Source organism: Oncorhynchus kisutch, linkage group LG18 (genome assembly GCF_002021735.2).
Source record: "Oncorhynchus kisutch isolate 150728-3 linkage group LG18, Okis_V2, whole genome shotgun sequence".
Lineage (NCBI taxonomy): Eukaryota > Metazoa > Chordata > Actinopteri > Salmoniformes > Salmonidae > Oncorhynchus > Oncorhynchus kisutch.
In genome coordinates, this window is record NC_034191.2 from 70,292,480 (window position 1) to 70,307,859 (window position 15,380).

The following is a 15,380-nucleotide window of genomic DNA, read 5'->3' on the forward strand; positions in this document are numbered from 1 at the left end:
TCAGGTTTTGCGGCCGGAGTCCACACATTTGGGGGGTGGACTGGCACGCCCTGATCATAGAGAGCCCTTGTTTCTCTATGGTGTTGTAGGTCAGGGCGTGACTAGGGGGTATTCTAGTTTAGAATTTCTATGTTGTGTTCTAGCTTATATTTTCTATGTTGGTGTTTTGTATGATTCCCAATTAGAGGCAGCTGGTAATCGTTGTCTCTAATTGGGGATCATATTTAAGTAGATATTTTTCCCACCTGTGTTTGTGAGATATTGATTTGTGTTTGTGCAGGTGCACCACGTAGTCACGTTTAGTTGTTCGTTTTTTTATATATTTGGTTTTGTTTAAGTTTCTCTTTGAATTAAATATGTGGAACTCAACATCCGCTGCGCCTTGGTCCCGTTCTTACGGCAGCCGAGACACTATGTGAGATCAACAGAGAGGTATATTTTCTGGGGGATTTAAATATTGACTGGCTTTCATCAAGCTGCCAACTCAAGAAAAAGCTTCAAACTGTAACCAGTGCCTGCAACCTGGTTCAGGTTAATCAGTCAACCTACCAAGGTCATTACAAACAGCACAGGAATGAAAACATGTATTGATCACATCTGTACTAATGCTGCAGAAATTTGCTTGAAAGCCGTATCCACATCCATTGGATGTAGTGATCACAATATAGTAGCTATATCTAGGAAAACCAAAGATCCGAAGGATTGGCCTAATATAGTGGATGTTGTTGATGTAAAGAATATTTGTTGGTCCGTGGTGTGTAATGAGGAGCAAACAGACACTGAACTTGACACATTTATAAAAACAACTTATTCCAGTTACTAATAAGCATGTACTTATTAAGAAAATTACTTTAAATACTATTAAATACCTGTGTATTGATGAGGAATTGAAAAATGGTATGGTTGAGAAGGATGAGGCAAAAGGAATGGCAAATAAGTCTGGCTGCACAACCCATTGGCAAATGTATTGCAAATTGAGAAATCATGTGACTAAACTGAATAAAAATAAGAAGAAACTACACTATGGAACAAAGATAGATTACAAAATGCAGGGACGACATGCAAGTTCCTTACTTTTTTCCCCCTTTACTTACCTCTTCCATTTTTGTGGTAATGCTACAATTAGTTGGTCATAATGGTTATGGTTAGAGCAGACATTTCCATATGTCTGTGTTAGCTGCATGTGTGACATAACTCCACCAGTCCTATTTATGATAGCAAGATCTTGTCTATTTTTGCTAACTTTCTATAAAAATGTATTGGAGTGAGATAATTTCTTTCTTTTGGGATTTGTATACCGAGTATGTCCACATCTCCATCAGACCATTTAATTGGTAAACTACACAGTAATGTAAAATTATCATTTTTTTGTGATCCAATACGTAATATAGTGCACTTATTATAATTTGGTTTTAATCCAGAGAGGATAGCAAAAGTATCCAGATCCTCTATGAGGCTGTGGAGGGATTCTAATTGTGGTTTTAAAAGAAAACATGAATCATCAGCGTACAATGACACATTCGTTTTTAAGCCACGTATTTCTAATCCCTTAATATAATTGTTTGATCTAATTTTAACAGCTAACATTTCGATGGCAATAATAAATAGATATGCTGATAGTGGACAACCTTGTTTTACTCCTCTAGATAATTTAAAAGTTTCTCAGATGTAGCCATTATTTACTTTTTTACACCTCTGGTTACTATACATAACTTTAACCCATTTTATAAGAGATTCCCCAAAATTGAAATATTCTAGGGCATGTATATATAACCTCCAGTCGTACTTCATCAAACATCTTTTCAAAATCAGCTTTGATTTCATAGTATTCTATTGTTTCCAGTACTTGTCTTATATTATCTCCAATGTATCGTCCATGTAAAAAAACCTATGGACTGGATCTTTATATATACCACTTGGGTCCTGTTTCAGTAATAATGATATCAGACCTTCTTGTTACGTGTCTGATAATCTACCATTTATATAGGACTGGTTAAAGCATGCTAATAATGGTCCATTGAGTATATCAAACATATGTTTTGTATACTTCCACTGGTATGCCATCCAGCCCTGGAGTTTTCCCAGCCTTAAAGGCTTTAATTGCATCAAGAAATTCCTCCTCTGTAATTTGGCCTTCACATGAGTCTTTCTGTACAGATGTTCATTTTACATTATTATTAGGGAAAAAATCCATACAATTAGTTTCAGTTAAAGGAGATGGAGGAGACTGAAACAAAAACATATTCTTAAAGTACTTTACTTCCTCTTTCAAAATATCATTCGGTGAATCATGTGTGACTCCATCATTTGTAACAAGTTTCAATAGATTCGTTTTGGTAGCATTTCTACATTGAAGATTGAAAAATAATTGGGTGCATTTTTCTCCATATTCCATCCAGTTCGCTTTATTTTTATAATATATTACACTGGATCTTTCTTGAATAAGTTCCTCCGTTTCTTTTTGTTTTTCCTCTAACTTATTCTGTGCCTCTATGGTACCGTTTTTATTGCTATCTAACTGTACTGTTAGTCTTTCAATTTCCTTTGTTAAAATGGACTCTTTTGATCTAAATTGCCTTTGTTTTATAGATGAGTACTGAATTGCACAGCCTCTAAAAGGCACATTTAAAAGTGTACCATACAATAAGGGGATCTGCTGTACCTATGTTATGTCTGAACAAGTCAGTTATACATTCTTCTGTCCTAGTTCTAAACAATTTATCATCTGAAATTTCTAATATCCTCGCCCACGTGGAAATTCTGTAAGAGTAATATATATGCCAATTATGTGATGATCCGAACGCATTCTGCCACCTATCAACACGTTTTTAACTTTTGGTTCCAGAGAGAATGGCATAAGAAGTAGTCAAGACGACTAGCTTGATAAAGACTCCGCCATGTATATCTCACTAGGTCAGGGTATTTAAGTCTCCATATTAAAATCTCCCACCATAATAATAGAGTCTAGTGTTGCTTGTAGAGTTGATATATTCGTATGTATTTTTTTTCAAAAAGCTTGGATCGTCATTATTTGGACCGTATAGGTTAATAAGCCATATCTGTTTATTGTCCAATAACATATTTTAAATAATCCATCTACCTTGATGATCTGTTTGGACAATTTGCACATTTGGATCAAAATGACTGTTAATTAAAACCATCACTCCTTCTGAATTTCTTTGCCCATGGGAGTAAATATATTTCACCCCCCCAGTCCTTTTTCCACAAAACTTCATCTAAAATTGTTGAATGAGTTTCCTGTAAACAATAGATATTATATTCCTTCTCTTTTAGCCAGGTAAATACTGATCGTCTTTTCTTATTATCTGCTAAGTCGTTACAATAGTAACTGGCAATACTTATTTCACCACTTACCATAATGAGACAACTTTCAATTATATTTATCAAAATATGTTTGTAAACATACCATTAAAAAGTAACATGATGATTGAGTGTCCATATAGCTGTACCTTGATATTTGCATTGCTACGAAGTAAACCTCCAATTGGTCCCCACTATTCCACCCGCTAAAAGCCCTCCTCGTCCCGAGTTGGGTTGTCATCCCAATGCCCGGCAGACCACCCCCGACCCCCCGTATCCCATAGCCCTGAAAAGACTGGGATCCATCCTTCGAAAAGAGCACAGTTCCATTTATAGAACAGAAGTAGATCAACCGCCAAATACATCACCCTCACCTCAATTTGTATTATATATAGCAATCTATATATAGCAATCTATATATCTATATATCTATATACAGTGCCTTGCGAAAGTATTCGGCCCCCTTGAACTTTGCGACCTTTTGCCACATTTCAGGCTTCAAACATAAAGATATAAAACTGTATTTTTTTGTGAAGAATCAACAAACAACAAGTGGGACACAATCATGAAGTGGAACGACATTTATTGGATATTTCAAACTTTCTTAACAAATCAAAAACTGAAAAATTGGGCGTGCAAAATTATTCAGCCCCTTTACTTTCAGTGCAGCAAACTCTCTTCAGAAGTTCAGTGAGGATCTCTGAATGATCCAATGTTGACCTAAATGACTAATGATGATAAATACAATCCACCTGTGTGTAATCAAGTCTCCGTATAAATGCACCTGCACTGTGATAGTCTCAGAGGTCCGTTAAAAGCGCAGAGAGCATCATGAAGAACAAGGAACACACCAGGCAGGTCCGAGATACTCTTGTGAAGAAGTTTAAAGCCGGATTTGGATACAAAAAGATTTCCCAAGCTTTAAACATCCCAAGGAGCACTGTGCAAGCGATAATATTGAAATGGAAGGAGTATCAAACCACTGCAAATCTACCAAAACCTGGCCGTCCCTCTAAACTTTCAGCTCATACAAGGAGAAGACTGATCAGAGATGCAGCCAAGAGGCCCATGATCACTCTGGGTGAACTGCAGAGATCTACAGCTGAGGTGGGAGACTCTGTCCATAGGACAACAATCAGTCATATATTGCACAAATCTGGCCTTTATGGAAGAGTGGCAAGAAGAAAGCCATTTCTTAAAGATATCCATAAAAAGTGTCATTTAAAGTTTGCCACAAGCCACCTGGGAGACACACCAAAGATGTGGAAGAAGGTGCTCTGGTCAGATGAAACCAAAATTGAACTTTTTGGCAACAATGCAAAACGTTATGTTTGGCGTAAAAGCAACACAGCTCATCACCCTGAACACACCATCCCCACTGTCAAACATGGTGGTGGCAGCATCATGGTTTGGGCCTGCTTTTCTTCAGCAGGGACAGGGAAGATGGTTAAAATTGATGGGAAGATGGATGGAGCCAAATACAGGACCATTCTGGAAGAAAACCTGATGGAGTCTGCAAAAGACCTGAGACTGGGACGGAGATTTGTCTTCCAACAAGACAATGATCCAAAACATAAAGCAAAATCTACAATGGAATGGTTCAAAAATAAACATATCCAGGTGTTAGAATGGCCAAGTCAAAGTCCAGACCTGAATCCAATCGAGAATCTGTGGAAAGAACTGAAAACTGCTGTTCACAAATGCTCTCCATCCAACCTCACTGAGCTCGAGCTGTTTTGCAAGGAGGAATGGGAAAGAATGTCAGTCTCTCGATGTGCAAAACTGATAGAGACATACCCCAAGCGACTTACAGCTGTAATCGCAGCAAAAGGTGGCGCTACAAAGTATTAACTTAAGGGCTGAATAATTTTGCACGCCCAATTTTTCAGTTTTTGATTTGTTAAAAAGGTTTGAAATTTCCAATAAATGTCGTTCCACTTCATGATTGTGTCCCACTTGTTGTTGATTCTTCACAAAAAAATACAGTTTTATATCTTTAGGTTTGAAGCCTGAAATGTGGCAAAAGGTCGCAAAGTTCAAGGGGGCGAATACTTTCGCAAGGCACTGTATATATTAAAAATCCTGTTTCTTATTTTCCATAATTAGCTATTAATATTTGTAGTAATGGAAGGTAATTTATGCAAAGGATTTTAACTCTCACCAGTCTCACCATTACCAAAATTACATTATTGCCATCAATTATTATATTAGCAAACAATTGTGAATCATCCTATATTGTCCGTAACATCTTTTACTCCTTCGCAACAGTTGTGTGATACGCACATATACCCCCACAATCATACACAACCCCACAATCATACACACTCAACCCTTTCCCCCCACACAACCATAGGCTCACATTCTCAACAGTTGCACCATCCCAGAGCCCAACTTAAGAAAGGTCTTGATTTACGAATGCATGTACAGCTGCAGCTGTATCAGAGGGTGTTCTTTAATCGAAGCCTCTCCAACATAATCCAAGTAGAATCAAAAATTCCCCGGGGCAGCTGTCTAGGCCCATTACTTTTTGCAATCTTTACTAATGACCTGCCACTGGCTTTGAGTAAATCCAGAGTGTCTATGTATGTGGATGACTCAACACTATACATGTCAGCTACAACAGCGACTGAAATGACTGCAACACTTAACAAAGAGTTGCAGTTAGTTTTAAAGTGGGTGGGAAGGAATAAGTTCATCCTAAATATTTCTAAAACTAAAAGGATTGTATTTGGGACAAATCATTCACTAAACCTCTACTAAATCTTGTAATAAATCCCGTGGAATTTGAGCATGTTGAGGTGACTAAACTGCTTGGCACTACTACTACTACTGTCATGGTTAAAACACGATACAACAGTAGCTAAAAATAATGATTAAGGCTATATTATTATTATTATTTCAAGGCTATTGCCTGCGTTTAAGAAATATATATTATTGAGGATCATGCGGTGAGCTATGCATGCCTAGTTTGTTAATTTAGCCTAGCAGATATTCCCATACCCTAATCACAGTCAAAACAAATCTATTTTGTAACAATATCATGGAATGAAATATAATAAGTTAGAAATTGACAGTTTACCAAATGAAAAAGTTACAAGTGTACATAGGCATGCCTGATGATATGCAGCTACTGTGTTAAACAACAAATGTATTTTTCTTATATTCATTGATAATCAGATACTTCAGTTGTAACTGGTTCTATTACGCCAAATGTTTACAGTTGATAGTCAACTTTAGCACTGTTCCATACTATCCTCTTTAACAATGGCCTGTATAGAAATCACAACGTTTCCAGTGTTGCAGCATGCGCCCATTCGTTCTCATGCTCTGTTGTGGGATTAAAAAGGTGATTTTTGTCTACAGTCGTGTCAAATCATGTAGAATTGCATGAAATCCATTTATAAAAGGCAATTTTTTATCAGACCACAAATAAGATGATAGGTTAATGTAGTGCTTTTATTATAATGGATATCTTTTAACCTCTACCCTTGTCTAAAGTGGTCTGCAAATCTACAACCTTCTGGCTATTATTTGGGGTATAGGGGAGGGTCATTCTTATTTTTTATCAAGTGTTCAGGTTTGGGTCGGGTAAAAAAAAACACTTTACTGAAGGGAGGGACATCCATTTTCATTTCAGAGAGGTCAGATTTTCTCTAGGTATCCCTCATTATAAATAACATACAGTCCCTTAACAAAGAATCTCTCTCTCTCTCTCTACCTAGAAGACAAGCATGGTGAGCAGTGAGTCCCATATTGTCTATGGAGTCCCCTATAACGATTGTGAGGCAATAGGTTTTTATCTAACTCCATGGTTACCTGATCTCTGTTGAAATGTTCCTCTGCTTAGATGATGAAGTGAATAAGGAAACTAAATCTAACAGGTGTTGAAAGATCAGATCAATGAGAGAAAATCGCAGATTGATTATTGATGAGTCTGATCTATACACTGCATCCTGGAATGGATCAACCATGACACGTTCAGGTCCCTGGTGGGGTCTATTCAGAAGTGACACACACACACAGTACACACAATGATGACTCACTTCCTGGCTTAACACTCATCCATCCACACATTTATGACCACGTCAGCAGGACATTGAGTATCCTCTTTTCACACCTCTCACCTTCAGTCCATTGAGTCTTGAAGGAGAGGAGCATTGAGCAGTCAGTAGGACTAAAGACAGTGTGGCGTTTATGGATTATTTTAAGTAAATCATTGACCATTTTTTTTATTACTAAGAAATGCTAAACATGAAGTAATATGACATTCAGATAATGATAGAATCAAGAATTATAATCAAACTATTAACTTTGTTCATGGGACTGGATTTTAAAAAACAGAAATAGTAATCATGGCAACGAGAAAAGTAAGACACTGTCTCCACCGCGTGGACATGAGGAATTATTTTTTCGAATGGGGACATTTTAACCCGGAAATAAATTAAAGTGACCTTTCACGTGACATGAACCACGTATGTCGGACATGCTTCCAAAAATGGCTGCGTGCAGTATAGAAGACGTGCTTGCTAAAGCTGAACAAGATGAGGCTGAAAAACTCAGAAGTATCACCGTTCAAAAAGAACTGGACCTTGAGTTTGACATCGGAAACCTGGTCGCATACGACAAGAACCGTATTGATATTCGACAGTTCCGTGAACAGAAGAAAGACGATTTCCTGCGCTCGCTAGCTCGTGACAACACGCAGCTCCTGATCAACGAGATATGGAAGCATCCCACAGAGAGAGTAGAGGAGGTCATCGTAGTCAAACTACCCGAGCCGACCACTGCACTGCCGAGAGAGAAGCCTCCACCGAAGCCCAGGCCTCCAACCAAATGGGAGGAATTCGCCAAATTGAAGGGGATCCAAAAGAAGAAGAAAACTAACCTGGTATGGGACGATGTTGCCAAAGAGTGGAAGCGGCGTTGGGGCTACAAGCGTGTTAATGATGGCACGAAAGAGTGGCTAATTGAGGTCCCCGAAACAGCCGACCCCAACGAGGACCAATTTGCCAAACGGAACAAAGCCAAGAAGGAGAAGGTTGCAAAAAACGAGCTGCATCGCCTGAGGAACATAGCCAGGGCACAGAAGATCAAAGTACCAGGTGTTGGACTCACACCGACCGCGCAGCAATCCACAACTGACCTGAGTAGGGCTGTCAATGTGGCCAAGGTATCCACAGCTTCCGCAGGTAAATTCCAAGACCGACTACCGAAGGAGAAAGCTCCCAGAAACACCGGGAAGAAGAGGAAATTCCAGCCTGTCATCGGTAACTTTTCCAGTGAAAAGCAGAGGCAGCTGGATCTGCTCAAGGTGATGGACAGTAAGAAACCTCGTCTGGACGTCAACAAAGCCGTAAACAAACAAATGCGAGAGGATGACCGAGAGGAGTCTGCAGCGAAATTTAGGAAGGGAGGGAAGAAGGGACGCAAGGGTGGTAATTTCTCTGGAAAAGGAAAGGGTGGAAAGGGTAAAGGAGGAGGTGGCAAAGGAAGAGCAGGGGGTAAAGGTCAAGGACCACCTGGAGGTAAAAAAGGAGCTGGGAAACGCTAAAGGGGAACATTTGAAACTTTGTATGTCATACATCACAAGAGCCTTGTCTCAGACTGCACAGTATGAATTGCCATCTTCATTATGTTTCCCACCTGCATATTGCTGGGAGTGATGTGTCCCTGACCTGTCTCCCCTTAGTGCAGGTCAGGTGCAATAGGGGGGAGGGACTTCTGTCCCGTCATGCAAAATAGATCACCCATGACATTGTGTAAAAATGGTTAATGGTGATGATTTGCCTTGTGTCTACAAGGCTAGCCTAGTGGTTAGCTAGGCTAGCTGGAAGGTTGCAAGCTCAAACCCCCGAGCTGACATGGTACAAATCTGTCGTTCTGCCCTTGAACAGGCAGTTAACCCACTGTTCCTAGGCCGTCATTGAAAATAAGAGTTTGTTCTTAATTGACTTGCCTAGTTAAATAAAGGTAAAATAAATAACAATTTGTTGTAAAAATGTGTAACATTTGGATACAGAGTTATGTTTGATATTTTTCAACACAATTAAAATCAACTTCATAAAGATGGTGTTTTTTGTGTGATTTATCATAAGAATATAAGTCAACAAACAGTACATTGTAGTTTCACTGAGCACAATAGCAAATCAAATGGTTTTTTTATATGTGCTGATTACAAGTCTAGACTTTACTGTGAAATGCTTACTGATGAGCTCTTTACCAACAAGGCAGTTAAAACTAAGGAAATATGTAAATAGATAATATTTTAAAAAGTAACAAGATAAAGTTACAAAGCTATACACAAGTAAGTTCACAACTTCCATGTGATCCAGCTACAGACAGTAATGCCACATGAGTTTGAGTTTATTTTTACAGGGACTGCACATTAATCAACGTTTCAGTAAAAGTGATAGTAAAACCGCAGTCCCTGGGCAGGATATTTAAAACAATACCAGTACAGACAAATGAGGAGCAGTGAGCCCTTGTAGAGCGACATGGGACAAGCAACACGTAGTGCACAGACAGAGCAATAGCACAGAAAGCAACTAAACAAATCTATGTATCAGGTTTTTCCCTGCACGTGCATAACAGGCATGACAGCTGGGGTGTGCAACACTTTGGGTCAGAGGGGATGGAGGGGTGAACAGAACTCTCCTTCACTATGCTCCTGTAGAGGAATGCTTTGGAATCTAACATTGTGGCTGAAAGTAGGGATGTGCTATAGTAGAAGACTGCCTCAGTCAAGTCAAGCAATAAGAGCCAGATGGAATCAGCAGAGGTCTACGCCAAAATTCTACAAATTGTCCTGCACACAGGCAATGCTGTAAAGTTATTGATAAAAAACGGTTTCCTGGACACAGATAAAGCCTACTCCTACACTGACCCTGTTTAGTAGTATCATATGATGATATAAACAGAGAAGCTGTCTGTCTGTCTGTCTCTCATGCATAGCATGTAGGCCTAATGACCAAGAATAGAGATGTTCTGAATGCTCTTCCCTATAAACACACAGTAGGCTTAAAGGAGGTAGGCCTGCTAATCAGATTACCTGTGCTAGTGGTTATATAAAACAGGCGTTTGTCCCCAGAGAAACAGACAGCCCAGCACACTGAACTGGCCTTCTCAGGTTAGCTTTCCATTCACCTGGACGTTACACCTGGACACAACTATCACCTTGCCAGGACGTTACACCTGGACACACCAATCAAGAAGAGACCCACACACAGAAAAGAAACAGCCATGTGAGCCTGGGATTTTGCCTTGCAGCGATCTAAAACTTGGGACACTGCTGTGTATGCATACAAGTCGCAGGAGGCTACTGGGGGGGAGAACGACTCATAATAATGGCCGGAACGGAGCAAATGGAATAGCATCAAACACCTGGAAACCCTGTGTTTTATGTTTTTGATACCATTCCAACTATTCCCCTCCAGTCATGAACACGAGCCCGTTCTCCCCAATTAAGGTGCCACCAACCTCCTGTGATACTAACAGTATATCACAAAAGTGAGCACACCCCTCACATTTTTGTAAATATTTGAGTATATCTTTTCATGTGACAACACTGAGAAATTACACTTTGCTACAATGTAAAGTAGTGAGTGTACAGCTTGTATAAGTGTAAATTTGCTGTCCCCTCAAAATAACTCAACACACTGCCATTAATGTCTAAACCGCTGGCAACAAAAGTGAGTGTACCCCTAAGTGAAAATGGCCAAATTGGGCCCAAAGTGTCAATATTTTGTGTGGCAAAAATCATTTTCCAGCACTGCCTTAACCCTCTTGGGCATGGAGTTCACCAGAGCTTCACAGGTTGCCACTGGAGTCCTCTTCCACTCCTCCATGACGACATCACAGAGCTGGTGGATGTTAGAGACCTTGCACTCCTCCACCTTCCGTTTGAGGATGCCCCACAGATGCTCAATAGGGTTTAGGTCTGGACACATGCTTGGCCAGTTCATCACCTTTACCCTCAGCTTCTTTAGCGAGGCAGTGGTCATCTTGGAGGTGTGTTTGGGGTCGTTATCATGTTGGAGTACTGCCCTGCGGCCCAGTCTCCGAAGGGAGGGGATCATGCTCTGCTTCAGTATGTCACAGTACATGTTGGCATTCATGGTTCCCTCAATGAACTTTAGCTCCCCAGTGCCGGCAGCACTCATGCAGCCCCAGACCATGACACTCCCACCACCATGCTTGACTGTAGGCAAGACACACTTGTCTTTGTACCCCTCACCTGGTTGCCGCCACACACGCTTGACACCATCTGAACCAAATAAGTTTATCTTGGTCTCATCAGACCACAGGACATGGTTCCAGTAATCCATTTCCTTAGTCTGCTTGTCTTCAGCGGGCTTTCTTGTGCATCATCTTTAGAAGAGGCTTCCTTCTGGGACGACAGCCATGCAGACCAATTTGATGCAGTGTACGGCATATGGTCTGAGCACTGACATGCTGACCCCCCACCCATTCAACCTCTGCAGCAATGCTGGCAGCACTCATACGTCTATTTCCCAAAGACAACCTCTGGATATGACGCTGAGCACGTGCACTCAACTTCTTTGGTCGACCATGGCGAGGCCTGTTCTGAGTGGAACCTGTCCAGTTAAACCGCTGTATGGTCTTGGCCACCGTGCTGCAACTCAGTTTCAGGGTCTTGGCAATCTTCTTATAGCCCAGGCCATCTTTATGTAGAGCAACAATTCTTTTTTTCAGATCCTCAGAGAGTTCTTTGCCACGAGGTGCCATGTTGAACTTCCAGTGACCAGTCAGTATGAGAGTGTGAGAACGATGACACCAAATTTAACACACCTGCTCCCCATTCACACCTGAGACCTTGTAACACTAACGAGTCACATGACACTGGGGAGGGAAAATGGCTAATTGGGCCTAATTTGGACATTTTCACTTAGGGGTGTACTCACTTTTGTTGCCAGCGGTTTAGACATTAATGGCTGTGTGTTGAGTTATTTTGAGGGGGCAGCAAATTTACACTGTTATACAAGCTGTACACTCACTACTTTACATTGTAGCAAAGTGTCATTTCTTCAGTGTTGTCACATGAAAAGATATACTCAAATATTTACAAAAATGTGAGGGGTGTACTCACTTTTGTGATATACTGTATATCTGTCTTGTTACCTGAGCATTTATTTGAGATGCATTTCCTGATCTATTCACTAGATGGTGGTAAAGCGCAGCTACAAGCCCCAGATGAACTGAAGCTGACCTGGGGTGAGGTCATCCTGCTTCTGTGTAAAGATGAGGAGGCCCGGTGGTTTGGGCGGTTGCAGAATGGACAACAGAGATACGTCCCGCCTCGCATATCGGGGATCTGAGCCACCAGGTTAGTGGTTAGTGGAAATTATAAACTGGGGGGTTCGAGCCCTGAATGCTGATTGGCTGAAAGCCGTGGTATATCAGACCGTATACCATGGGTATGACAAAACACTTATTACAAAACACTTACCAGTTTATAATAGCAACAAGGCACCTCAGGGGTTTGTGATATATGACCAATATACCACGGCTAAGGGCTGTGTCCAGGCACTCCGCGTAGCGTCGTGTAAATGAACAGCCCTTAGCCGTGGATATTGGTCATATACCACACCCCCTTGGGTCTTCTTGTTTAATTGTGTTATGTTAGGCAAAAGCAACGTTCCATCTCTGAGTGTGCAACAAGATATTCTATTTACTTGGCTGGGACAAAAATCTGCCCTAGCATTGCTCGCAGAGATAAGATTGTCCATCCCTGCTATTTATAAAGAATAGCTCTGCTGACTTACAGAACAGTATGGCAGGTTAGAATAGCCTCTTTAGCTGCCTACCTGAGGTTCGTGACAGGACAGAGGGATATCAGGAGAGAAGAGTCACAGCAGTAATCCCACCCGTTCACTGACACACCTCTGTTTGTGTTCTCAGGATGATGAGCCAGCTAACGATGTCTGCTGCTTAGCAAGACGGTGTTCAGCTCAGGCCACGTATGCAGGTGGTACTGGCTGAGTACATCGCGCCCAAAACACACACAAATATACACATATACACACACACAATCCTATCCTCAATCAAACCCCCCTCCACAAGTGTGTGTACACAACACACACACACACCAGCAGCTGCTCCCACCCCACACACACCCCCCAAACCCTTTTCCACCCCCTCCCACTCCACTCCGCCCAGAACAGGTGGCCCCTCTCTCATCCCTCATTAGTTGACAAAGCACAGAGATTAAGACCCCCACCCCACCACCCCTATCTCCCTCTGATCAATTCCCTCTCACTGTACTGCTGTTCCCTCACACAACACAGTGGGGGCTCACAATCACAGCCATAGGTTCAGGGGGGTGATGAGGGATCCCTCTTTCCCTCTAAAAGTATTGTGTTTCATAATGTCAATCAGTGAAACAGAACTGCCTGTATAATCTGACTGAAATACCCACAGTGAGCTAGGAAATGTAAGCAGACAATTGTTGGATGTTGTTTCAGATATTATCTAAGATCATACATTTGACTTATCCCAGTATGTGGGCATGTAACTTGGCCCCACCTTATGTGTGTGTGGAGGTGAACCTTGCTCCTTAAGCTGTGAAAGCTTGCACACACACACACAATCACGCACATGCAAATGCACACAAACACACACTCTGAGCGAACCCCCTGAACAGCCCTGTGCTTGTCTTGTCTTTCTGGAAAGCTGGAATTTGGGTCAGTGGTAATAAACAAGTCCTTTGTGTTTGTTGTGTCCGTGTTGTCCCCCAGTGCACCCCAGGCTCTCCGCAGAGCCAGCAGAGCAGCAGCAGGAGGGTGGCCAGGGGGGGGCCAAAGGGAAGAGAGAGGGCCCCATACTGATACTGAAGTCCAGGATTTGTCTCCCTAACAGGCAGCCCCAGCCCCATCCCCATCCCCAACACCAGCCCCAATCCCCAGCCTCAGCCCCAACCCCAATACCAGCCCCATCCACCACCCCAGCCCCATCCACCACCCCAGCCCCAGCCCCATCCCCAGCCCCATCCCCACCCCCAGCCCCATCCACCACCCCATCCCCATCCACCACCCCATCCCCAGCCCCATCCCCAGTCCCATCCACCACCCCATCCCCAGCCCCAACTCCATCCACCACCCCAGCCCCATCCACCACCCCTTCCCCAGCCCCATCCACCACCCCATCCCCATCCCCAGTCCCAGCCCCAGCCCCATCCACCACCCCATCCCCAGCTCCATCCCCAGTCCCAGCCCCAGCCCCAGCCCCATCCACCACCCCATCCCCAGTCCCATCCCCATCCCCAGCCCCAGGAGGGTGGCCAGGGGGGGGGCCAGAGGAGGCCGAGGGGAAGAGAGAGGGCCCCATACTGATACTGAAGTCCAGGATTTGTCTCCCTAACAGGCAGCCCTAGCCCCATCCCCAGCCCCATCCCCATCCCCAACACCAGCCCCAATCCCCAGCCTCATCCCCAACCCCAATACCAGCCCCATCCCCATCCCCAGCCCCATCCCCATCAAAGAGGAATAAGATGTATGACTATATTTTATAAAGCTAACTGTGTTTACTTTAGCCAAATAATGTTCCATGTTCTACCTGTGCTTTTCTGTTCCATGTTGTCATCCTTATTAGGCTCTATTCTTTATTTAGCAACTACGACATTCGAAAGCAACCTGCACTCAATCATTGATATATTTTCTTTTGACTATAAATTCTTCAACTGTCATTTGTGTGAAACACAACATCAGCCAGGAATTTATTTTTCATAAAAATCATCAAACCGTGCTTTACACTCATGCCAAAGGAAATGGCATCTTTATTGTGAAGGTTGCCCGGGCAACGGTAAAACAGCTCTCTCACTGGACTCCACACAGAATGTATCCTTTGGAAGGACTCAAAATCAAACTCTCCAATCCTAATCCTAACCTTGACCTATATCAATCAGATGTACACGCCCCGTCCACCAGCCCAGTGATGTGTCTTTTGATCAGTTGGTATCTGTTCCATGTAAGGATCTATTCTAACAGGGACCATCTCCCTGCCTAATATGTGAATCTACACTCTTAGAAAAAAAGGTGCTATCT

At 42.3% G+C, this 15,380-nt stretch overlaps 1 protein-coding gene across 1 annotated transcript; it reads left to right on the forward strand.

Moving 5' to 3' along the window:
- The first annotated feature begins 7,778 nt into the window (after positions 1–7,778).
- On the forward strand, positions 7,779–9,388 carry LOC109909851 (ribosome biogenesis regulatory protein homolog). The gene has a single exon (XM_020508911.2). It carries the CDS (start codon positions 7,796–7,798, stop codon positions 8,870–8,872), a length of 1,077 nt encoding a protein of 358 aa, XP_020364500.1. The 5' UTR covers positions 7,779–7,795; the 3' UTR covers positions 8,873–9,388.
- The last annotated feature ends 5,992 nt before the right edge of the window (positions 9,389–15,380 follow it).

What these genes read in the sequence shown, in the direction of transcription:
- LOC109909851 (XM_020508911.2), top strand. Translation starts at nt 7,796, where the DNA reads ATGTCGGACATGCTTCCAAAAATGGCTGCGTGCAGTATAGAAGACGTG.